Here is a 26,244-nt window from a genome sequence, read left to right as displayed (position 1 = left end):
GCACAGTAATATTAATGCACACTTTTTATTATATTAAAATCAGGCAATGGTCTGATACAATAAAAAGGCTGCTTATGGAATACTGTTATGTTAAATTTTTAATTACAGAGGATGTTAAATCCTTACAACTAATATTTTCCTCAAAAAGAGTTAATGGAAACATCAATTATTCGTTGACTTGATAAGCTTCTGCTTTTAAACGTGACTTTTTGTCGTTTTCTTTCTTTTTTCTTTTTACACAAACACGGCATTTTTATTCTGTAAAACTCAAAAAGAGAGGACACACTAGATTGTTTGCATTTAAGCTTGCATCCATGTTTCAGCAGTCAGTGGTCCAAAACAAGAAGTCCGAAAAGGAAGTGATTTGCCAGGAAGCCTTGTCCATCACAGTCTCCCTAACCCACTCTGCATGGCATTGCCATCCCGTATTTTTTATTTAGGAAGGAGTCCTCCTCTCTGCAGTGTGCCAGGACCAAATCTGCCCTGCACAGAGCAGACCTGTCCCTAAGATGTGTCGCTCAAGCGGAGGTAGTGACCTTCAGCTCAGGGAGCTGGAGTGTTTTGTTTCGAATTTCCTACATAAAAGATCACTCCGCGATATCTGGCCATTCTGAACAGGCCTCAGCAATCCTGGTAAATTACTGCTCTTTTCACCACACCAAAAGCCTATCTAATAGCATCAGCCATGGCCAGCTTGGCGGTGTGGAAGCAGCGCCACAGGGCAGGAAGGGAAGGGGATACTTGCGGGCAAAAAACAAAACAAAACCAGACACTCTTGTTTTCCCAGCTGGCGAAGACTAAAACCGATAGCCCAGAAGAAGTCGAAAGCACGAGGCAAAAATAATAATAATAATTATAATAATAATAAAATCAGGCAGTTTGCCAGCCACTTACCTCTTTTTTTGGCCAGGTGTAAAAGACAGCATCACAGAAGGGGCAAATAGAAAGCAGCACCCCAACTATGAGAAAAGGGGAAAAGACTGAAAGACACCCCTCCGCCCCGGATCTATTGCCCCAAGGCCCACATTATGGGGGAAGGTGATGGTGCAGAAGTACAATCTATGCCTTAGCCAAAGGTTATGGGGAGAAAGAAGAGCCTCCTCTCACAGCCCCTTGCAAAAAAAAATAAAAAATACTATAGTATTCTTTAAAAAAAAACAGAAAATAAAGAAGAACCCCGAGACACACTCAGCATTTTACTAGAGCCTGCACAAAGGGAGGGATGACTGAGGATACCAACACATCCCATTAGTAGTCCAGATAACCCCAGCCTAGGACTGGGGATTAAAACCTTTGGGCACAGTCCTTTTGAGACATGGTCCTCAGCAAGCCTTACTGGAATGAATGAGATCTGAGCAACGGCCTGGGACAACACTCTTGCGCAGCCTCGCTTCTTCTCAAAGGTCTAGGAGAACTTCCCCGCGGATTGTGCCCTTCGTGTCTACCCTAATAAATAGCCCTGAGCGTCAACCCTATTGCGGACAGACAAGTCAGACGGAAAGGGAAAGAGAAAGGGGGCGGAGAGAGATAAACCCAGGCCAAACACACAGCAATGTGATTGTGTGACGTTTGCTTTTTATGCTTTTTTTCACAGTCGAGTTCAATGTGCCACACTGGTCTTGACAGTAATAAATTTAAATAGACTTTTTCTTGATACCAGAAGTTCAACTATGGACAGTGGTTACACATGACAGCATTATTTGTTATAGCACAACTTATTTTCAAATGGGAAAAAAAAAATTAGTATCATTTACAGTATCTCAAGATAGACTTTCCTTTGCAAGGGAACTTCCTTTCCAGTACTTTGGAGGTCTACAAGATGCATCTAGAAAATTTACTACTGTGGAAAATGGAGAGAGCTTAAATTGATGAAGGGGCATGATTTTTCTGTTGTTGTTGGGGTTTTTTTTTTCATTAATTACTGTAACATTGTCCTTCAGGTGGTTGAGGGAGTTTCATATTTTCTTTAGACATCATTAGACGCCGGAGCTCTTGCAGAACAACTTTGATACTATAAGAATTCTGCCATTTTGCTAGGACTGATATGGCTCTTGGATCCACCTAAAAACAAATAAAAGAACCACAGCCATGAGTTTTAAATTGCTTCGCATTCCCACTGCACCTGTAACACTGAAAATGACCACTGCCAGGATCTAAAGACTCACACAAGTACTATCACACGCTCAAGGTGACTTTTGAGTTGTACTTCTTAAAAGAAGAATACCCCCAATGTACACAGTTCATCACTTTTACCAAACTGGATTTTCAAAACCCCCATTGGTGGTGGGGAGTTTGCAGAATAAGTTCTTTTAAAAAAACACACACAAAAAAAACCAATCACATTCACACAAAATTAAACATATCTAAAGTACTTCAGATTCTGGCCTAAGGCTGTAAATTAATCAGTCAAAGATTTAGCAAATCAATCAGCAAAAGCCAATTTAAATTAGTAGGGCTGGAAGGTGAAAGGCACATTTGCTTATTTTTAGGCTATTTCGGTTCTGGTTACTGCCATAGGAAATTTACAGAGAAAAAAAACTAAAGACCTCTTTTCCGTCTATCAGCAAGTTTTGTTTATTAACTGATAAGTTATCGTACTTCCTTCAGTATCTGGAAAAGGCATCTATCTATACTGCAGTTTTGGTTATTACGCAAACTTGTTTAAATTGAACCAGTTAAAAGATGATGGAAGAACTGAAATTCTTCCAAACGCATACAGCTGTAATGCAGACACTAACTTTGAAGGGAGATTTAACAAAGAAACAGCTATATGCTTACATAGATGAATTAAACTGTTCCCATCTGAAAACTGGCAAACAAAACAGTACATGAAATACTGGGACACAAAGGATGTAACACTTACCACTCCGTTAGAACTATTTACTCCATTCATATTAATTTTTGTTACAAATCTTACAAATGGAGGTGCTTCTGGATATTTAGGCCCACATTCTATTTTAAGGCTGTATATTCTGTTTTCATAAATTGTCTGAGGGAGGAAAAAAAGTGTGTCAGATGATCCATCACCGAAAGAAGACCACATTCAGGTGATATACAGAGAGATAAGTTTCAGATTAGCATAGATAACATTCCCACTCTGCTGTGCCCTCATTGTTTGCATGAACTGATTTCATGATACAATAGGAAACGCCTTTTCAATATGGATGGACATTCATGTCTAATGGAAGCGTCAAACGTGTCTTTACATCTCCAAGATGTAACTGATCACACTCTCTCTTCTTTTTGACAAATCAATGTATCTATCACTCAAAACGCCACCCTCTTCTGAACAAACTTTGCCCATTTTGTGATGACTGGTTGTCAGGGTCTGAAAATAGTGGTGGGGGAGGAAGGAGCTGTAAGCTTGCACTCCACGAAATTAGGATTTCCCAAACTTTGGTCTACAGCTGTTGTTGGATTACAACTCACATCATCCTTGGCTAGCAGAACCTGTCATCAGGGACGATGGGAACTGTAGTCCAAAACCAGCTGGAGACCCAACTTTGGGAAACTCTGCACTAAATCATGGCTTGCTTGCTTGCAAGGATCCTCCAGCATGAGAAGGACCTTTGCTTCCATATATGGAATATATATAATTCAGAACCAGTTATGGGATGGGGAATGAAAGGCTTTAGATAGTTGGCACAGCTTGCTCAGTGGAACCTTTGGATGCAGCAAAAGATTAATGGACCTGGGGCCGCATTCTCACTTAGCTTTCCCAGGAACCAATTTTTTTAAAAAAAAGATTGACAAGAACAGCTGGCATTAGATGCACACTGTTCAATGTGACCTAGTGACTTGCAAATTCAGGATCCTATCCAATGCTTACCCATGTGCTAGAGCAGCAGACTTCTGCTTATGGAATAGAATTTTCCTTTCCTTTCATCTGCAGCAGCAGCCTCCCCCCCCCCCACAACCCACCAAATCTCCTCCAGAAGGTTGGAGCACCCTCTGAAACAGATTTGAGGACATGCGGGGAAGGGAACTTGCATTGCGTTGAGTGGAACATTCGCGCGCAGCATTGGATATGACCTAAATTTGTTAGATGCTGTGATGGGACGATGAGCTGCTTGTGCGTAAAATGCAAGTCCCTCAGAGTTTGATCAGGCTTTCAAACCTCTGCCTGTGACGGAGCCCCTCCAGCATGGCTGCGTCAATCACTAGTAGAATCCGAAAGTGGCTGCTTTCGGAAACGTTTCCAACATAAAAGCTCCTTAACGGAAACACGTCGTCTGGCCTCTCGGCGTGACAGTTTCCGTCGAGGTGTGGGTGTCCCTATAGGAGGTCCTGAGACCTCCCCACTGGTTTCGCTTGAAGCGTCTCTGAGCCATCCCTCCGACTCACTTTCCCTTGGAGTTCTTGCTCGCCCTCTACTGGTTCCCTCTTCCGCTGCTACTGCTCTCTCACCCTCAGTGAGCATTTGCGCCTCCGGCGCTTTAGATGTCAGTTCCCTGACATCCACCTCCCCTCCAGGGCCCCCTTCACCCCCTCCCGTCTCCTCTCCTACTGGCGGTGAGGAGGTAAAACCCTTGAAAGAACCTCCCTCATCTTCCGACGTCGCGAACACTTCCTTCCACTTGTTGCTGTTCCTACTCTCTAGGTACTCTTCGTCATCAGAGTCCACTCCCTCTTCCAACTCCGACTCCGCGAACCCTTCCATTTCCTCTTCCTCATCGGTGGTGCCGAAATACTCCCTCCTAAACCTTGCTATCGGCTGAGGTTTCCTCGGGAACCTTTGATGGAACGTTTCTGTTAAAACCTCGTCATTGACTTCCTGCGCACTTACCCAGGTGTTTTCTGACTCCGGTTCCCCTTCCCACGCCACTAAATACTCCACCTGATTTCCCTTCCACCTGGAATCGAGGATTTCCGCTACATGGTTGCGGCGTTCCCTCTCTTCCAAGGCTGGTCCCCTGACGTGCTCCCCTTCACCTCCTCCCCTGTATGGTGACAGTAACGACCTGTGGAACACTGGGTGCAATTTCATGTGATTGGGTAATCGGAGTTTGAAAGCTACCGGGTTGACCTGCTGAATCACCTCAAAGGGTCCCAATCTTCTGGGCCTCAGTTTCTTACAACCCCCTTTGAACGGCAACCCTTGGGTTGACAACCACACTTGATCCCCCACCCTTATGGTTTCACCTTCCCTTCTGTTCTTGTCTGCCTGCTTCTTATATTGTGCCTTAGCCCTTTCTAAGTTGAGCTGGAGCTGCTGATGGATGGCTTCCATCTCTTCTACAAAATGTTCAGCCGCTGGGACGCTCCATCTCTCCCCTCCTTCCCCTGGAAATGCCCTGGGGTGACACCCGTAATTAGCCAAAAAGGGACTCATCCCTGTGGACACATTCTCCGCATTATTGTAGGCAAATTCTGCCAACGCCAACTTTTCGACCCAATCGTTCTCTCTGTCATTGACATAACACCTAAGATATTGTTGAAGAATGCCATTTGCCCTTTCCGCCTGCCCGTTGGTTTCAGGGTGCCGGGCAGTTGAAAAATTGACTTCCACGTGTAACAAGCTCATGAGCTTCCTCCAGAACCTGGAAGTAAATTGTTTGCCTCGATCTGAGATCACCCTCGAGGGAGCCCCGTGCAACCTAAAGATATGTTCCACAAACAACTTCGCCGTTTCTTCCGCTGTGACTGCATGTGAGCATGCTACAAAGTGGCACATCTTAGTTAACAGGTCTACTACTACCATGATGGCTGTTTTCCCCTTGGACCTTGGCAGATCCGTCATAAAATCTATTGATATCGCTTCCCAAGGCCGTTCTGGTGTGGGTAAAGGTTCTAATAACCCTGCCGGCGCCCTTCTTTCCCCTTTGGCTCGCTGACATTGGTCACACCCTCTTACATACTCCCTTACATCTTCCCTCACCTTAGGCCACCAAAATTCCCTGGTAACCAACCACATGGTCTTGTGTTGCCCAAAATGTCCCGCCGTGGGGCTATCATGCAACTGCTTGAGTACTCTCCCCCTCAATTCACCTTCGGGTATATACAGTGCCCCTTTGTAATACAATGCCCCATTTCTTTCCTCAAAACCTCCGGGGCTCTCGCCCTCCCCCCTGAGACCTCTGAGCTTATCCTGGGCATATTCATCATTTTCCGTTTCCTCCACCAGTTCTCGTTGCCCCACCATCGCCGCCCCACACACCCAGCGGTCCTCCGGGATGACATGTCTCTCTTCGATCACCCCCTCCCCTTCCCAATATTCTGGTTTGCGTGAGAGCGCATCCGCCCTGACGTTTTCTGGGCCTGGCACATAACAAATCTCAAAGTTAAATTTGGAGAATTCCTGTGCCCATCTCACTTGTCGTTGGTTGAGCACTCGAGCTGTTCTCCAATACTCTAAATTTTTGTGGTCGGTGCACACTTGCACCTTGTGTTGTGCCCCAATTAATAAATGTCTCCACCTCCGGAATGCTTCGTGAATGGCAAGTAGTTCCCTGTCATACACCGTGTAATTCCTCTCGGACTTATTCAGCTTCCGCGAGAAGAAGGCACACGGTCTCCACTCCGACGCACTCCTCCCCGGTTGAAGAAGGACCGCCCCTACCGCCCGGTCGGATGCATCTGTTTCCACTCTCATGGGTTTTCGTAAATCCACATGCAGAAGTTGTTCTTCCGAGGCGAAAGCCCTTTTCAGTTCTTCAAAGGCTCGATCCGCCTCTGCCGTCCAAACAAATTTCTTCTTGCTGCTGAGACAGTCGGTGATGGGCGCCGTCAAGTGGGCAAAGTTCTTGATGAACTTCCGATAAAAGTTCCCAAATCCCAAGAATCTTTGCACGTCCTTCTTGGTCTTCGGTGTCTTCCATTCCAGTACCGCTTGGACCTTGCCTGGATCCATGGCCAATCCCTTGTCTGACAAGCGGTACCCCAGGAATTCCACCTCCTTGGTATGAAACTGGCACTTCTCCAGTTTCACCCACAGCTGGTTGGCTTGCAGCCTGCCCAACACTTCTCGAACGTCCCTCACATGCTGTTCCTCATTTTCCGAATACACCAACACGTCGTCTAAAAAGGCCACACAATTCTTGTAGAGCAAAGGTCCCAGAACGTGGTTTATAAAAGCTTGAAAACACGCGGAGCCCCCTTGTAGACCGAAGGGCATAACGAGGTATTCAAAGGCTCCCAACGGGGTAAACATGGTGGTCTTCCATTCATCTCCCTTCCTTATGCGTATCAGATTGTACGCCCCCCGCAGGTCCAGTTTTGTAAAAATCTTTCCCTTCCTTACTCTGGTCAAAATGTCATCAATTCGGGGCATAGGGAAAGCCAGGGGCTCCGACACTGCATTGAGGGCCCTGAAGTCACACACCAGTCTCGGTTTGTCTGTGTTCTTTTTGTCCACAAAGAACACTGGGCTGCCCCCCACCGCTCGGGACTCTCTGATGAAACCTCGCTTCAAGTTTTTGTCAATGAACTCCCTCAGCTCCTGCATCTCCCTGTCTGACATGGCGTACAGCTTGCCTACTGGGAGTTGGGCCCCTGGGAGTAGGTTGATTTGACAGTCAAAGGGTCTATGCGGTGGCAGTTTGTCTGCTTCCCTTTCGCTGAATACGTTGCTCAGATCTGCGTATTGCGGGGGCACCTTCCCTTTGTCCATCACTTCCATCCCCGCTAGGGTGACTCTGTCTCCTCCCGAAACCTTCCCCTCCTTGCAGTGTTCTAGGCAATGCGCTGACCCAAAGGAGACCACCCTCTGATGCCAGCCCACTAGCGGATCGTGTAGCGCCAGCCAGCTCATCCCCAAAATGATGGGCGCTCCTCCCAGGATGGCCACATTAAACGCTATCTGTTCGGTGTGCCTTGCCACTCTCATTATCATCGGGACAGTCTGTTGGCTAACTTCTCCCCCCAACAGCTCTCTGCCGTCAATCGTAGTCACCTGCAAGGGGTTACTTAAAGGGATAGTCTGTATCTGGTGCTCAGCTGCAAACTCCTTACTCATGAAATTACAGGAGCTGCCTGAATCCAAAAGCGCCTTGACCTTTAGTGGGTGTCCGTTTGGCAGTTCTAGTAACACCTCTATCACTAAAGCGGGTCTGGGGGGTTCTGGCATGGGCACTTTCATTGCTCTTTGGCCTGGCTGCTGTGCCCCAACGGTGGCAGCCAGGCGTTGGCTTTTACTTGCTCCTTGCCTTCCTCTTCCTTTCCCCCAACAGCTCCTGCCATCCCTTGCCATTCCTTTCTTTGTGGGCAAACTCTGGCAAAGTGCCCTGGCTGTTGGCAGAGATAACATCTCTTGGCGCTCTTTCCCTCCTTTTTCCGCCCTTCACTGGGATTTGAAACTGCGCGCGCCCGCGCTGTTCCAACTTCCATCGGCTCTGCCGGCGGGAAAGGTGGCTCTGGAATGTCTGGAATGCGGAACTCCCTCCAACGGTCTCCTTTCCCTTCCCGCTTTTCCATAGCCCTCGCCTCCTGGCGCGCTCCTATGGCCAGCGCAGATTTGGTTAACTGGTCCATAGACTCCGCCCTGGGGCCCCGGGAAAGCTCATCTTTGACGGTTGAAGAAAGCCCCTCTTCGAAAAGCATTTGGATGGGCTCCGCCGATAGGTCCCACCCCAATTTGTGAATCAACATGGTAAATTCAGTCCAGTACTCACGGACAGATCTGCTTCCTTGCTGGCAAGCCATTAACTGCCTTCGCACCACCCCCTGCTCAATATCGCTGGAAAACATCAGGTCCATGGCACGAAAAAACTTCCTCGTGTCCTTTAAGATCTCATTATTCGCTGCCATCAGGGGTCTAACCCAATCTTTCGCCCCGGATTCGAGATGGCCAATCACATACGCCACTCGCGATTCCTCATCGGGGAAGTCATCAAACTGCAAGTTTAGAGCGTATTGCATCTCTGTTCTAAAGGCATGATAGTTCCTGGGATCCCCCCCGAATTTCTGCACCAATCCTGGCACCTTTCTGGCGAGCGGGGTGGTTTTCTCCTTTCCCTTTTCTGCATCCTGAGCCCTCCTCTCCTCAAGCCTCGCCGTTTGCAGCGCCAACTGGATCTCCAACGCCCTGTACCTTTCTTCCAGGCTTGGACCTCCTCCAGCTGCTCCTGCTTCCCCGGTTCCGGCTGGATTGCTCATGATGCTTCTCCCTGCACAAGCTGGCTTTCGGAGACTTTCGGATTGCTGTGATGGGACGATGAGCTGCTTGTGCGTAAAATGCAAGTCCCTCAGAGTTTGATCAGGCTTTCAAACCTCTGCCTGTGACGGAGCCCCTCCAGCATGGCTGCGTCAATCACTAGTAGAATCCGAAAGTGGCTGCTTTCGGAAACGTTTCCAACATAAAAGCTCCTTAACGGAAACACGTCGTCTGGCCTCTCGGCGTGACAGTTTCCGTCGAGGTGTGGGTGTCCCTATAGGAGGTCCTGAGACCTCCCCACTGGTTTCGCTTGAAGCGTCTCTGAGCCATCCCTCCGACTCACTTTCCCTTGGAGTTCTTGCTCGCCCTCTACTGGTTCCCTCTTCCGCTGCTACTGCTCTCTCACCCTCAGTGAGCCTTTGCGCCTCCGGCGCTTTAGATGTCAGTTCCCTGACAGATGCATACCCTGACCTTCCTTCTAGGAGCTCAAAAGGGTTTACATATGGATTCTGTGATAGCAATCTATAACTTAGCAACTTGTTAAGGCACAATATATATTAGTTTGCAACTGCTTTGGTAAGAATAAATAAGGGGAGGAATTCAACACAGTGCTATGGACTGTATTTCAGCTTGCCAGATGGAACAATCCCCCTTATCTTTTCTCCCACTGTGTGTTCTGGGGACTCTCCTGACAACGCCCCCCCCCCAAACTGGGGGCATGGGAGGCACATGAAGAAAGAGAGCAGACAACGCCTGCTAGCAGAAGTCCTTATGTGGGCATCTGCTAGTGGGACTTGTTAGCTGAATTTGGCCCAAGGTATTTTATCAGAACAATTCATACTATCTTCACACTTTCTCGTTCTCCTAGCTACACTGTCTGTAGCTAAAAGGAAAGCAGAGAATGTCAAAAAAGAAAAGAAATAATTAAGAGGGGGGAAAGACTTGCAACTATCCAACCAAAGTAAGGAGAGGAAGAAGAGAAGAAAGCAGGCAGAAGAGGAGACTTCAGGGTGCATTATTTTACCTGCCTGAGAATGGAGGTGAAAAGAGCACATGTCCAAGGCATGTCTCCAAGAATGTACTGTATTTTAAAACTTGTGTCCTGTGGATGGTTGTGTGTGCTTGTGTACATGGTATGACTAAGTACACCTAAATACAGCTCAGAGATGTGTCTGTATGCATGCATCTACATGACAGCAAGTTAATGTTCCCATGAGTGAGGGTATGTCAGAATAAAGTGCTTTTTTAAAGGAAAGAAAGAGAGGCATCACAGAACATGGTTAACACCACCTACACAGGAAACTTCCCATTGCTGGCTGTTATTGAACATTGGGGAGGGGGGACACTGTATGACATTTTCCCATTTAGATAAACATGCTATTTTCTAGAAATGGTGTAAGAAAAGTCTGATATTTTACTGGTCTGCAAACTGTCTCTCAAGGGGTATGCAGGACTCCAGGGGACGAATACAAATTGTCTACCAGGCACAGAAAATCACAGCAACATCCCATAATGTTTTTAAAAAGCCAAATTGTGTTTTGCTGCTGCTGCAATCTAAAAATGGTTGATATATTCTTCCAACATTTAGCACGGATAAAGACAGAAATACTGAACCTAGGTTAATTGATTTATTCCCAATTCTGGACAAAAAAAATCTTACTCCAAGTATTTAGCATGACGTGGTCCACACTGTCCACTACCTATACGACAAAAGCCACAAGCAGAAAAACCAGTGAACCCTGTCACACACTGGCAGAAACAGACATAGAAAAAGCAGGGATTTATAGGATATTGTGTTTAAATTTATGCTTACTCTTGGAGGCCCAATAATCATGCCTGTCCATCTTGTAAGTGTCATATCTTCATCATCTTCAAGACCCCAGCTAACTGTCCCATCTCCAACTCCTTTCTGACCTTCTTCAAGTTCTTCCAACAGTCGAAAATTACGAGGAACTTTTACACCTAAAAATAAATAAATCAGGATGCAGTTTTGAGATGAGAACTTACAGTAATAAAATAAGGTAGCTGATGCTTTTCACCAGTATGCTGAACACTGTATTAATTAACAATGCAATTCTATGAATGTTTACTCAGAAGTAAGTCCTGCTGAATTCAATGGGGCTTCTCCCAAGGATATGGGTATAGGACTGCAGCCCTCAAAGTGAGAAATGGTGCAGTTAATAAAGTTACAAGTAAGATAATACTAATGTGAGCAACAATGCACACCAATTTCAACAATATACAACAGCTTAAGAAAACAACAACATGCATCTAAGGTTAGTTTCTGCAGAAGGTATCCCATTTGGGTTTTACGGATAAATTACAAAATCTTAGACCAATACCGAAGAGGAGCCTGGAGAAAATCCTCAATGAAGCGGCAGAACAACCACATTATGCTACCAGACTTAAGAGGCTATTATGGCATGCCCAAGAGTTATATACTACACTGGGCCAGCACAATGCAAGCAAATCTGCTAGCCAACATCAGGTCCCCGAGAAAAATCACAGGTAACAATTATCTGTGGCCCTTTCTCATTTCTTTGGGAAGAGAGTAGAACTGGAGGGGTGTGTGAGAGAGAATGACCATCAGAATGTCTGCTTTGCTTTGCCTTTCCCTGGATGCAAATATGCACTGTGGAGTTGGCAAGTTTCCGCAGAAAGTGGCAGCCAGCCAACCACACTGCATGGTTTACCTGCATCCCTACTGTGTCAATTATGATCAGTGAAAGTCTTGTGTGCTGCTTTTTATGAGTTCAACAACAGGTGGCAGAGACAACCAGAAGGAAGGCTGGGGGGACAACAGTGATGGAGGAATGGGTTTAAAAACCCACCAAGTTAAAACTGCAACAAAAATTCTGTTCTACGGGTAATGTAGTGATGCAGTCCTCTCAACTTTATAGAAATGAAGAAGTAGTTCTTGGTGATCTAAGCTGTGCTGTAGCACCCCTGTGAAACAGGACCCAAGTTCAAAGAACGGTACCCATTGACTGACTAAAGTTGTGGGAAACTAAACATAAGAAAGAAAGAAAAGAACTATGCAGAAATCCCAGTTTTCACCCATCCTGTCAAAGGAACAAGCAGCCTCTCTCCATCAGGCCAATTACCCATTTGGTTCACCGTCTTGCTTCACATAATCAACAGTACCAGCTGCTTTACTGACTGGACCAGTGTCTTAGCATGTGTCTAACAAACATTTATTTTTAATGCAAGGCTTGGGGGGATGCATGCTACTCCAGCAGATTACTACTAGTTAATATACCGTATTTTTCGCTCTATAAGACGCACTTTCCCCCTCCTAAAAAGTAAAGAGAAATGTGTATGCATCTTATCAAGCAAATGCAGGCGGGAGGCACTGCTCAATGCTCCCTTTAAAGAGCCGTGTGGAGCATGTGTGCGGCTCTTGGGGCTTTTCCCCGAGGAAGGAGAAGGGCTGCCCTTCTCGCTCCTCGGGGAAAAGCCCCCAAGAGGCTCCGTGCGCTCTTTAAAGGGAGCACAGCTCTTGGGGGAGCCTTCCTCCCGCTGCCCAGCTGCGCAGCGATCCCTCTTGCTGTCCTCTTGAGGATAGCCGCTGCCCTCAAGAGGCTTCACGCGGCTATCCCAGAAGCCAGAACAGCAAGAGGCTATCCCAGAAGCCAGATCCCTCTTGCTGTTCTGGCTTCTGGGATTCAGAATATATTTTTTTCTTGTTTTCCTCCTCCAAAAACTAGGTGCGTCTTATGGTCTGGTGCGTCTAATAGAGCAAAAAATATGGTAATAATAATAATAATAATAATAATAATAATAATAATAATAATAATTTATTTGTACCCCGCCCATCTGGCTGGGTTTCCCAGTTCAATGCATGAGTTGCTTTTCCACTAAGGGTCTGCTCCTAGGAAAAATATAATAGAAGTACAACAGAACCTTACAGAGGCAAACCCAATCGCCCAACAACTCAAAATACAATGAATTAAGTATACTAGTATATTCCAAATTAGCAGCCAAAAGGTTTTTCTCAAGAGAACAATAGCTATCCAACAGTGATGGAAAAACTCACTAGAACACATTTCAGTTACATTCCATGAAGGTTGAGAAAGCTAAGAAACAAATATTTAGCTTATATTATTTAATAAGTATGATGCAGGGGAAAATGCAATATAAACAGTTTATAAGCAACATGAACTAAGCAGAAAACAATTCAGATCTGTTTAGCAGATACTATAAACCATCTGAGTGAACCTACTACATTTTTTTCTTCAGTGAAACCATGACAAATATGAACTCTCCAGTTTCACTGTATCGGGCAAAGTCAAAGCGTTTGACTGAAACTCTTTCCTGTACAGTAGTCCCTCAGGTTAAGAACTTAATTCGTTCTGGAGGTCTGTTCTTAACCTGGAACTGTTCTTAACCTGAAGCACCACTTTAGCTAATGGGGCCTCCTGCTGCCGCTGCATCACCGCTGCACGATTTCTGTTCTCATCCTGAAGCAAAGTTCTTAATCCGAGGTAATATTTCTGGGTTAGACGAGTCTGTAACCTGAAGCTTATGTAACCTGAAGCGTATGTAACCCGAGGTACCACTGTACATGTTATTTTCCTTATACCTTTAATTACATCTGATATACCAACTGCTCTCTTTTCTGTAAGAACAAGAAACATCTTCTCTACCTCTTGTAACTCTAATGTCTATTACTGTGCAACATGCTTTATACAGAAGGACTTTTTGAATACTCTAGTTAGTAAAAAAAAAAAAAAAGGTACTTCCTGAGAGCAAGTGCCCACTTATTCATTTCTAGGTACAATTTAAAATAGGTTCAATGACTAATAATGCTTGCATGAGAATATATCACAGTTGAGAAGACACCTTCTTCCAAGAAATGTGCTCCTTTTGAACACAGCTATCTGGATGCGTACTATGTCTGTACAATGGTACCTCGGGTTACATACGCTTCAGGTTACATACTCCACTAACCCAAAAATAGTACCTCAGGTTAAGAACTTTGCTTCAGAATGGGAACACAAATCGTGCAACGGCGGAGCAACGGCAGCAGGAGGCCCCATTAGCTAAAGTGGTGCTTCAGGTTAAGAGCAGTTCCAGGTTAAGAACAGACCTCCAGAACAAATTAAGTTCTTAACCCAAGGTACTACTGTATAGGAAAGAGTTTCCACTGTTACCACTGTATTTAATTGGCATAATATACCGGTAATCAACAAATTAGGAAACAAGGACAAACACAAAAGGGAATGCCTACTGATATGAACAGGAAAGGCCCAAGTTGCTCCTCAAATACAAATACAAATTATCTGTAGAGGTGGACAACTTTGGTCTCAACTGAATTGGGGTGTGTGTGCGTGTGTGGATTAACTGCTAAATAATGATCAAATGTGGATAAGCTCTTAGTCTATAGGGAAGACCTGCCAGAGTTGACTTTTAGATAGTAGAAGAAAACACTAGAAAAATTATGCATTTATTTAAGTATTTGTATACCATTTGTTGTAGAGTATCAGGACAGTGTACAACATAAAAATATTTAAAACCAGTATTAACCAATCATTAATATGAGTGGCTACTCAAGAGACATTTTAGACAACAGCACAGACCTGTTGCTATTATGGGTGTTCATCACCTATTATTAAGCACATATTATGTTACCCCCTTCATATGCTTATGATGATTTAACACAATAGTATGTTATGATTGTTTTAATCTTGCATTTGTAGTATTTTATGGATTTAGTTAGCTGCACAGACTTCTACCTTTGGAAAGAAGTTAAGGTGCACCATTTAGGAATAACTATCACCTGCAATAGATTTTACTTTGGCAAAGCTTTTCTGCTACAGCCATGCTAGAACTTTCAAAAGTCAAAGCATAAAATGAATGCTTGATAAGATAATTGACACAGTGACAGGTTTCCTGAATATCCTGCTCTCTCCTATTATCACTTTTGCGCCAAGCAGCAGAACTGATCATTTACTCAGTTGTTACTTTGCATCCTAAGGGGAACAATGACACCTACAGTAGTAAAAAAACCAAAAAAACAGAGAGGTTGATAGCAGCTTCAATATATACGTTAACTCAAATCAGGCAATAATAATTTCACTGTTTAAAAAGCCACCCTTAGTAAAAATTCTGATTTTTATTATTTAAATTCTACAATATCACCATATGATCTGTCTGCCAAATCTGAATTGATGATCTAGAGGCGGCATTCCAGATCACTGCTGTACAATAATAACAATATATAATAATAATTTATTATTTATACCCAGTCCATCTGGCTGGGTTTCCCCAGCCACTCTGGGCAGCTTCCAACCGAATATTAAAAACAATTGTCAAATTGTCAAAACACATTTCTATGGAAACATCACTAAAAACCTCAAAATTTTAAGATGTCCTCTCTCCCCCCCGCAGCTCGGCACTGCAACTAGTTTATTTGAGGAGGCACCTGGCAAGGTAACCAGCAAATATTTGTTTGTGACATCAACCATGCCCGCCTCCCAAGATGTCATGCTATGTTTTGGAGGCATTCCAAATTTCTTTGAGCCCCTGCAATCTGGCTGGGCTGGGTTCCCGTTTCTTTCCCCACCTTCAAGATGGGGCAGAGGTCAGCATTCTTCCCTGTTGTGCTGAGTCTCAGAAAGCAGCAAACCCTCTTGCTGTTTTCCAAGGCACTCTAGGGCTCTGTGGGAGATTCTTGGAGATTCCTCCCAACTATATTTCAGAGATCACAAGCACAAGAATGCTGCCACTGCACCCAAAGCATGGCAACAAGCAACACACAACTTTTTCTGCCATGAACATGAGCAAACATGTAATGGGAAGGGCACAGACATGAACATGGCAGAGCAAACTGTCTGCCTCTGCACCGGAAGGTAGCCACCTAAATAGCCTAGGGGCTGAGCTAGTTTACCCATCCTATTTTGACTGATGACAGATTTATCAGGTTTACACAATTGTTTTACTGGAATAGTTCAGCAGGAAGAGAAAACAAGCTCTCAAGCTTGCACCTTGCATCTCTGTGGCACCATGCCAGTCTGAGATACAGGATTAGATTCAATATTAACCCAGAAAGGCACTTAAGTGTTTCACATTCTATTGCTTCCTGTCCAAAGCTTAATTAAAATATGAATCTGTCATATTAACCAGGCAGAATTTAATGTGGCAATGAAAGGTAAACTGCTCCATCCTATTGGGATCTCATTATGCTTTAAACTGGGGTTTAAAACTCAAATGATTTCCCACCCCTTTGTCAAAATTAGCATTTATCAGATCCTTTGATTCACAGCATCTTCTACCGTTCATTGCTACAATATTTTCCAAGAATTATCACCTGCTTTTGCTACCAATCTCTCTTTGTCACTTAAAACATCTATACTCTTTTATGCACCTAAGGAAACACCTAGGCATTGTAAGAGGCACAGAGATTCTGCAATCCATGTCTCATTCTCCTGTTCTTAGTACATAATGCAATTGTCACTGAGATGCAACTTTCCTACCCCACTGGGGGAATACACAGCACATGCAACAACAACAAAATATTTAAAAGGATATTTTGTCTTAACAGAAGCCATAAAACAGATCAGACAAATTCTGATAAGGTATACTTATCAGAAGCATTTGCCATAATAGCTTTATATTCAAAGGCCTTGCACTTCTGCTAGGGCTCAATAAGGGGCAGCTATTTCCACCCTGCACTGCTCAAAAACTTCCCAGGGCAGCTCACCGGCCACAATTCGTTACCCAGCTGGGCCTTTGGTCTAAACTAGAAAGTCAGTTCTTACAATCTTATGTCAGAGGTTATTCAGAGTTCATGGGTAGATATTACTCACTGTAATCTATGAATACCATTCCATGCCGTTAATAGAAACAGCCAGGCAGTATTACCACAAACGAAATAACATTCACGAGATCACAGTGCTGATTCTTGTGATTTCGTAATAAAATTCATTATTTCTAAAGAGATCAGAACTCTTTTTTTAAAAAAAAAAAAGGTTTCTATGGATATTACACAGGTTTGTAAAAATAACATTTTGGAACATACGTTACAGCTAATCTATTTTAAATTAACCTACTTTTATCTATAATTCCATACAGTCACAAATCTTAAGTTTTCATAATTTTGATAGTTGATAGATCCTGGGGTGCACCCTTGCTACTGATCAAGAGCCAACTCCATCTGAATCGGAAGCAGGGAGAGAAGGGAATGTTAAACATCTGGCAGAATGGTGACCCAAAGACACTTTGCCCTTATTAGGGTTTCATCCTACTCACAAAGAAGAGAATTGGTTTGGAACTGTCCTAAGTTTTAAACAACCCTTTCAAGATCTTTCGTATGCTGAATTCTACATCAATGGAAGCTAGTATCAATGAATCCTGTTGTTTCTACTTTTCACAGCCTATTCTGAATGAACCTAAAACATAAATCTATTTGACATTTTGGACAACGCATTTTAATTTTCTTTGAACACATAATGCTGACTTCTAATTTACCTGCTAGAAAAGATGCTCCCTGTCAGTTTGAAAACAAAAAGAAATCCCTGATGTATGCATTTGAAATGGGACTTACTTTTCACCCAAAGAAACATCCCCTCTACAGCCTTTGCTCAAACTCACATAAACATAGAATATAGCATCGACTTTCCTTTCACCCACTGTTCAGATAGGCTATAAATTACTAACCTTTCTATTAAACTGTAAGAAATATCTCCCTTTCTGGACCACAGCATGGGTTTCTGGATATTATGTGTTCATTATTTTTCAAACAAGTAGACCAAGATTTTCCACACAATCCTCTAGAGCTTTTAGGCATTGAACCTTTCCAAGCTTAGGAACCCACCTTTAACCAGGGATCTATATTTTTTTGCTCACCTTGTTAGGAAAGCCAAATATTGCACTCAGCAGCTACAGCACCCTCTGCTCCCATCAAGCCCTCCTGGTATCTCTAGGTGGAAAGAGTAGACTGTTGGCTACCAGAGCCTGAATACACCACTGGACAATGCTCTCCCTGCCCACCCTTCCTGCTCTGGAGCGTGAAAAGCCTACAGGTGGTGTGTATTGTTATTTTGGCCCTGCACAACCAAGGATCTTTGAGCACCCTGGCTGCACAGCCGTCAAACAATCCCTAGCCTTCCTCCAAACTTTGGCACTGGGCAGTTGGCAAGGATTATTGGTAGACAATCGGTAGACACCACTACAGCTTCATAGATAGAAAGGAAGGCTGCCAACTCATCATCACAGGTGCCCAAGATACAGGCATTTCCGGTTGATTTCAAGTAGTAAGACTAGAAAAGCCCCCCTCCCCACTCTGTTTGAAATCCTGGAGAGTTTCTGCCAGTCAGAGCAGCCAGTGGTGTGGTGGACCATTTGCCTAACAGCCTCATTTGTCCATATGCCATATATTGCTCACTGCTACTAGAGAAGCACATGTTTGCCAGCCGCAAAAACAGTCACAGGGGTGGTTGCATTTCTTTACACGTTGTTACTCCTGTGCTAAATCTTCATGCAATACAAAAGTAATGAGGGGAAAGCACAAGAAGAAATTAAGCATGACAAAGGACAAAAGCGCAGGCGCACCCTAACCTGAATTACTGTCAGAAGTTCTGTAGCGTGACACTCTGCTCCAAAAAAGTATTAAGAACTGCCCAAACCCACACTGCAGGCCAGGGGTAGCCAAGATGGTGCCCTCAATATGTTGCTGTTGTTATTATTATTATTATTTAGTTGCTTACTTCAAAAAAGATTGTTTCAAAATCTCTCTCTCTCTCTCTCACACACACACACACACACATCTATCTATCTATCTATCTATCTATCTATCTATCTATCTATTTATCTCACACAATGCTAAATTCAACATACACCAGAAGAATTTTTTCAAACATGCTGGCAAGGGCTGGTGGGAGTTGGAGTTCAAGATCTGTAGGCCACACCTTCTACCTTCAAGATATGATCAAACCCCATTATTTATTTTTCAAATTTAAGCAGTAACTGTCAATACACATGTGTGTCCTTCCATGATCAAAATTGGAAGATACATCTCATTACTTTTAACTGTACAAGGTCAATCTTGCGGTAGAGACTGACAGGCAGGCAGGCATTATCTGAATGTGCATGGGCCTGGTACATTCTAAATTACTACCCAGCTATCCTGCTATTTAAGGCATTTTATAAACCACTTACTCAATGAACCTCACAGTGCACATAACACAGTTAAATTAATTCTCAGTAAAACACAGACAGTATTGACTGAATTTAAAAACAAATATACATGACTGAATTATGTTGCTGAAATAAACAAATAAAAGCTTTTGGCAGTCGCCTAAAACTGTACAATGAAGGTGCCTGCCTAATGTTATGTGGAAGCCACTCACCCAAACTGTAAGTCTGTTTCTTTGAGAAATAGGAGAGTGGCATCTCTCAGTGAATGCTCTCAAAGCCATCCAGGAAAATAAAAGTCATTTGCCTTGTTCTTCTTCCAACCAAGTCTAAACTGCAAAGTCAGCAGCTGCAAAGGATTAAGAGACTGCAGGCTTGACAGGATGAAAGGACATGAGGTCCCCATGTCAGCATCACATTTTATACAAACAGCCCAGTGCTAGAACTTCCTGCAAGAGCAAACAGAGAATGTACCACCCACTGTTGTAGTGCAATGGCACAAAACATGGCATTAGGCTGGCACTGCAGTGATAGTACACCAAGCTAGTGCAAGTGCTGAGAACTGGGGTGCCAGCACTTCAAATCTGGTAGCTGAAACAGAACTCATTTATAGGAAGAATGAAAAACATCTCTGTAAAAATGTGAGCCTCAAGCAAGTTTAAGTAATTAACTGACATTTTGCAAAATACTGTTAACCATACTTCCGCCTCAAACTTCTAAAACGAAAACTGGTTCTAAAAGCAGCAGAGGTAGCTTTTCAATTCCTCATTCAAGAATTATTTCCTGTGTGGTAATGTATTTAAATAGGTCTCTATGCTAAAGTTTCAAGGCAGAACATGAAAACAAAACCAATGTTATAGCTCTATTCAGCACAGGCAAGGCAGAAAGTATCAGTTATGAGGAGTGAAGCAAACTTTAATCATTTCTCTGGTTCACAATTTTTGTGTTTTTACGATTTTGTATTTTTACTTTTTCCAACATTGTTGTTGTTATTGTAAAAAAAAAAAAACACTTTAAAACTGAGAGTAGGCATTTTTGTCCAACAAGTTCAGGAAACATATTTTTGCTCAACAGAACTTTGCCCGGAAGGAGGAGTGATAACAGAGTGGTATATTGCTTACAGCATCAGACTAGGGACTGACTCAGGCTCACCCACCTCACAAGGCTGCTGTGAGGATAGAGTAACAAAGCCCCTATACAGTGGTGCCTCGCAAGACGAAAAGAATCTGTTCCGCGATTCCCTTCGTCTAGCGTTTTTTTTTGTCTTGTGAAGCAAGCCCATTGACAGCTTAGCGGCTTAGCGCTACAGCGGTCTAGCGGCTTCTAGCGATCAGCTGTTAAGCGGCTTATCAGCGGATCAGCTGTTAAGCGGCTTAGCGGCTTAGGAAAAGGGCGGAAAAGCGGGGGGAAACCCGCGGGGACGCGCAAGATTTTTTCGTCTTGCGAAGCAACCCCATAGGGAAATTTGTTTTGCGAAGCGCCTCCAAAACGGAAAACCCTTTCGTCTAGCGGGTTTTCCGTCTTGCGAGGCGTTCGTCTTGCGGGGCACCACTGTATAGAGTTATAGCCCCTAGATATATATTTTATCCTAAGCTCTGGAAAGAAGGATTTTGAGTATTAAATAACCACCTGACCATAGAAGCCTAGCATGCTATTTCCTTTGCCAATTTTTGCCTTAAAACATCTTGGTCAGAGCCAAATTTGAAGCAACAGCCAGAAAAGAATTTGAGAAGATCAATGGTAAATCCTGAGAATAAAATTTCTTCATCAGTAAAAATAATAATAATAATAATAATAATAATAATAATAGTTCATACTCCACCCATCTGACTGGGTTACCCAAGGCACTCTGGGCTGCTTCCAACAAAATATAAAGCGACAAAACAAAACACCAAACATTAAAAGCTTCCTGAAACAGGACATAAATGTTTAACTCTTTGACATCTGATGGGAGGGTGTTCCATAGACTGGGTGGCACTACCAAGGAGGTCCTCTGCCTGGTCTTGCATTGTGGGAACTGCCAGAAGACCCTTGGAGCTAATCCTCAGTATCTGGGCTGAACGTTGGGGGTGGAGAGACTCCTTCGTGTACACAGGGCCAAATCTATTTGGGGCTTTAAAGGTGAGCACCCAATTGTCATTTTATTAGCTACCAAACCAAGTTGCTTTTAAATAGAGGTTAAAATACAAGATCACCAACATGAGTTTGACCAAACTGCGGGAGGCAGTGGAAGACAGGAGTGTCTGGCATGCTCTGGTCCGTGGGGTCACAAAGAGTTGGACACGACTAGACAACAACAACAAAAATACAAGATCACTCTAACTCAAGAGATGGATACAATTCACTCGTGAAAGAGCATTCCTGTAATTCTGCCCTGACTTTGTCTATCCTGAATTTCTTACCAATCAGTTTCATTGAACTACTTCCGAGTGTGCCTCTGAATGCCAGCTGCTGAGAATCACAATTGGGAGAATACAGTTGCACTCAGATCCTTCTTTTAGTCTTTCCACAGACATCTTGTTGGCCACTGTGAGAACAGTGGACACTGGCCTGATCCAGAAGGCTCTTCTTATGAATTCTGGTATTAAGAGAGTAACTCCCCTCTAATTACTTTGTCCACACTGCAGCAATCATGGCAGGTGCATCACAATTGCTCCCATTTTACAGGATAAGGATGTGGCCACGGAACTTCATGGTTTGCTAAAAGCCATGCAGTTTGTCCACAGCAAAGGTGGAGCTTGAACTCATTTTTCCCAGATCTAACTAGCTTTCTATACTGCACTGAGTTTCCTAGACGCCCATCCATTTCTTTACAGGTAAGAAATCTAGAAAAATTGTATACTACAAGACGTAGTATACAACCATTCTGACTTATGCCTCATCCTCTTGTTACGAACACCAAGGTTACTATCATTGACTCTACTACCTCCTGAAAACTGATCAGTTTTATGGACAGTAGCAGTTACAATGCTGAGCTTGAACATGGAGAGTGAGGTTCAAAACCCTGTTCAGCTATGATGCTTTCTGATCACCATTTGTAGACTAACCTAGTAAATACTTATTATGCATATAACGTTTTAGTATCCAAAATGCTTCACTTTACAATGGCAGCAGTCCTTATGGTGGCCTGGTTAGGTTGTCTAGCATTGCCATGATAGGTGTGGGGACTGGACTCAGGGATGGAAAAACCTCCAGCTCACCTAACAATTCCTTACTAGTGAGCTTATAGCAGAGGCATGATTTGAATCAGAGACTTCCTGGTTCATGGTTTCCTGAACTATGCTGCCCGCCAGATATTTTGAAGTACAACTCCCATAAGTCTCAACCATTTGTCATGCTAACTGGGGCTACTAGCTGTTACTATGCTACACTAGTCAACCACTTGGGGCTATTGTGTAGCAAGAGAAGCATTCTGGAGGATGAATGAGACAGTAATAATTAGAGAGCAGCTTCCTTGCAAGACATCTATCTGTCTTCCTGTCTAGCCTGCCTCTTCTCTAAGTAGTGTCCGAGAAGTCACACCCCATCCTGTACTAAACAGATAGATTAACATATTTATATCCATTTTTCTTCCTAGGAGGACTTCCATGCATTTTACAATAAATGAAGATCAATGTACAGCAGGGGTGGCCTACGTGGTGCACTCCAGGACTACAAGTTCCATCACCTGTGAACACTGACAATTTTAGCTGGGACTGATGGGAGTCATTGTCCAAAATACCAGGAGGCCTCCATGCTGGCAAACCAAGATACGTAATTCTTTTTTTAAAGCAGCAGTAGTGACTGAAAAATACACTGTGCTCCAAAAAACCCCAACAACCTTGAACACAGGGCACAGTCTGACGGCACAGGATGCAGCCACCTTGCTGAACCTAATCAGTGCTGGGGCTGATCAGCATCTGGAATGGAGCCCACCTGGGAGTCCCATGCACGTTGCCTTAAGTTCCAACGTAGAGAAGGCAGGCAGGATATAATCCAGCAAGAAAATAAAACAGCTGCTTATCATTCCAGGTCCAGATTCCTCAGTGGCCACCCCAAATAAAACCGCAAGAGCCAGTGTGGCGTGATGCTTTTAAGAGTGCTTGACCCTGGGAGACCAGGGTTCCAATCCTGACTCTGCCACAAAGCTCACTGGGTGACCTTGGGCCAGTCACCCTCTTTTCCAGGGTTTCTCAAACTTGTAGCCCAACAACAGCTGGGGACCCAACTCCCATCATCCCTGAGCTATGGTTCTGCTGGCTAGGAGTGATGGGAGTTGCAATCTGACAGCATCCAGGGCGGGGGCCCAGGTTTGAGAAAAACCTACCTCGCAGGGTTGTTGAGAGGATGAAAGAGAACCATGCAGGCCACCTTGAGCTCCTTGGAAGACAAAGGTGGCATATAATTGTAATAAATAAGAGCAAAAAAGAGCAACCCGTCAGATCCTGCTTTCTTAGTCGCAGCCTGCCAGGGAATCGGACAAGGGCAGTTAGAAATTGGGAGAGAGGGCGCGAGGGCCGCCGCAGTCTTCGGAGGTGCAGTGCTTCTGAACATGGAGGCTCTACTTGGCTGCCCGCATGCGGTCCCGTCCATCAGCCTCCCTGACACGTTTCATTCGGAGCCCACCGGCCCCCTCCCGCCCCTGCCAGCCTTCCAGCGCCACCCCGGCCCAGGCCCCTGGCCTCCCCGCGCCTCAGCCCCGCTCCGGCCCCACAGCACACCGGCTTCCCCGACCACCGCCCCTCGGGCCCCAGACACACCCAGCCGCCGAGCCCCGGGTGGCTCCCGCCTGGTTGAGGGGGAAGGATGAAGCGGGTCCCTCCTTCCTCCCGTCCCCGAGGACCCCCGACCCCTCGCTGTCGGGGGAGGAGGCCCCGTGCCCTCCTCCCGCAGGCCAGGCCGGCCTCGGCTGCCGGGTCCCCCGCTCACCCGAGCCCGTGGTGGCCGCCATCTTGCGCCGCTTGTCGCTGCGAGCCCGGCCTCCCTGCCGCCCACGTCACCTCAACGCGGGAAGTGAGCTGCGGCGGCGGTAAGTGGCTCCGGGGGCGGGAGGGCGCGGGGCCCGGCGAACCAAAAGAACAAAAGCGCACGCAGACGCACACGCCTTCCGAGGGAGGTCCGGGTGGGACCAACAGCGTCTCGCCGCAGCTGGCCTGCGCGCAGCGCGCGGGTTGTCGTTTTGCTTTGAAACGTCTTTGCGGTGCACGTATTTCGTCGGGGAAAAAGAGGCGCTCGGGAGGGCGGGACGTCAGAACATAACAAAAGAGCCCGTGCGGCCCGACTAGGCCAGAATCCTGTTCTCACAGGGGCCAACCAGGCGTGGGGGAGCCATGGATTAGGACTGGACCACAAGGGCATTTTCCCCTCCCGTTGGTTTACAGCCACTGGTGTTCAGAAGCATATTCTCCATGCCCAATCCTCTTTTAAAACCATCAGAGGGTAGCTCATGTTAGGTACAAGCCCCATGTTTGATGGATCAATAACTCGGTTTGTGTGGGGCGCTGCAAAGCACTAGGTTTTCGCTGCAAAACAACTGCAAAAAAACTTTGGCGCAGGTCTGCAGATGACATACTAGCTCTCTTGCAAAATAATAGCATTAATTTACAGGAGAAGGTCAGCCCAAGACCATTTACTTCTTCAAGGCAGATGGCACCCCCACCAGCCAACAAGTTTGTTTTGTTTTGTTTTGTTTTGTTTCTTGAACCAGTCTTGCCCTCCCTGGCAGTTAAAAAAATAAAACATTAATAAGTTAAAACATTTGCTATCTTAAAGCCAGCTGCCTGAGTCCCCAGCCTGAATGAATCCTAATGAATCCCTGGCCACAATTCATAAGTAGGAAGGGGGGAAAATATAATTTTGGGTCCATGGGCCAGTTTGTGAGTTTTGTGGTAAAAATCCAGATCTTTAAGTAACTAGGGTGTTCAGCTGCACTTTTCATTACTGTGATTACACCTGAAGATATTTAGAAAAATGCTGTAAGGCTGCTAATTCCAAACTCAGGTTGGGCCGGGAGCATGTTGTTCTGCCCATCCCACCTGATCTGCTGTACAGGGAGGACTCTGAGCCAGGGCTGTATAACCTCCCGCTTGGACTACTGCAATGCACTACGTGGGGCTACCTTTGAAGGTGACTCGGAAACTACAACTAATCCAGAATGCGGCAGCTAGACTGGTGACTGGGAGCGGCCGCCGAGACCATATAACACCGGTCTTGAAAGACCTACATTGGCTCCCAGTACGTTTCTGAGCACAATTCAAAGTGTTGGTGCTGACCTTTAAAGCCCTAAACGGCCTCGGTCCAGTATACCTGAAGGAGCGTCTCCACCCCCATCATTCTGCCCGGACGCTGAGGTTCAGCGCCGAGGGCCTTCTGGCGGTTCCCTCATTGCGAGAAGCAAAGCTACGGGGAACCAGGCAGAGGGCCTTCTCGGTAGTGGCGCCCGCCCTGTGGAACGCCCTTCCAGCAGATGTCAAAGCGATAAACTGTAGCACCTCTGCTTGTGGTTAACGCTTAGCTGGAATGAAATATTCAACGCAGCAATAGAGAAATTAAAATATTAATTTATTTGTCAGACAAATAAATGAGAGGCACAGTGGTATATGGTTACCAAGCTCTGGCCTGGCCTCCTGCCATCCTGGCCAGCACTTATATTCCCTTAATCCAGCCCCCTTTGCTCCTCCTGTGGCTGCCTCTGTCCAATCAGCCTGGTTGGAATTCCTATTGGCTGTTTGGTAGAACCAATCACAAAAGATACACCCACAAAAGATACACCCATTTCCTTGCCCTTATAAGGGAGACAAAGAGCTATATATATGACATATAAGTAATAATATATCTTACATGGAATCTTAATTACCAGCTCACCTCTTGCCCTATTGCCTTCTAAAACAAATGTTTAATCTTACATTTTTATGTTCAACAGATGTCAAGGATCTTGAGTTCACATCAACATTGAAAGATTTCCTTCATTTAAGGTTTCTAAACAAATGCCTGACAACTATATATCAAGAGTGCTTGGATGGCGTCTTCTGTCTGGCAGG

At 44.9% G+C, this 26,244-nt stretch overlaps 1 protein-coding gene across 3 annotated transcripts; it reads right to left on the bottom strand.

Annotated features, from left to right (window-relative positions):
- Window positions 1-1,553: 1,553 nt before the first annotated feature.
- On the bottom strand, window positions 1,554-24,281 carry UBE2V1 (ubiquitin conjugating enzyme E2 V1). Of its 3 annotated transcripts, XM_081917386.1 has the most exons (5): window positions 24,134-24,206; window positions 19,441-19,705; window positions 10,905-11,053; window positions 2,864-2,989; window positions 1,554-2,061 (listed from the first exon to the last, which is right to left on the bottom strand). In XM_081917386.1, exons 2-5 carry the CDS (start codon window positions 19,481-19,483, stop codon window positions 1,915-1,917), a joined length of 465 nt encoding a protein of 154 aa, XP_081773512.1. In that variant the 5' UTR covers window positions 19,484-19,705; window positions 24,134-24,206; the 3' UTR covers window positions 1,554-1,914. The 3 variants fall into 3 exon arrangements, with proteins under 3 accessions (XP_081773512.1, XP_081773513.1, XP_081773514.1); XM_081917387.1 differs by lacking the exon at window positions 19,441-19,705 and having other exon boundaries at window positions 24,134-24,281; XM_081917388.1 differs by lacking the exons at window positions 19,441-19,705; window positions 24,134-24,206 and adding an exon at window positions 17,143-17,236.
- Window positions 24,282-26,244: the final 1,963 nt, after the last annotated feature.

The sequence above is a fragment of the Podarcis melisellensis genome, assembly GCF_964234715.1.
Source record: "Podarcis melisellensis genome assembly, chromosome: 6".
NCBI lineage: Eukaryota > Metazoa > Chordata > Lepidosauria > Squamata > Lacertidae > Podarcis > Podarcis melisellensis.
The sequence above is the reverse complement of the archived record's forward strand: the minus strand, read 5'-3'. Positions and strand labels throughout refer to the sequence as shown.

What these genes read in the sequence shown, in the direction of transcription:
- UBE2V1 (XM_081917386.1), bottom strand. Translation starts at nt 19,483, where the DNA reads ATGCCACTCTCCTATTTCTCAAAGAAACAGACTTACAGTTTGG. An exon ending in GAAACAGACTTACAGTTTGG is followed by an intron (nt 11,054 to 19,440) that starts GTGAGTGGCTTC and finishes ATTTATTTTTAG; the next exon opens with GTGTAAAAGTTCCTCGTAAT. An exon ending in TAAATAGTTCTAACGGAGTG is followed by an intron (nt 2,062 to 2,863) that starts GTAAGTGTTACA and finishes ATTTGTTTTTAG; the next exon opens with GTGGATCCAAGAGCCATATC.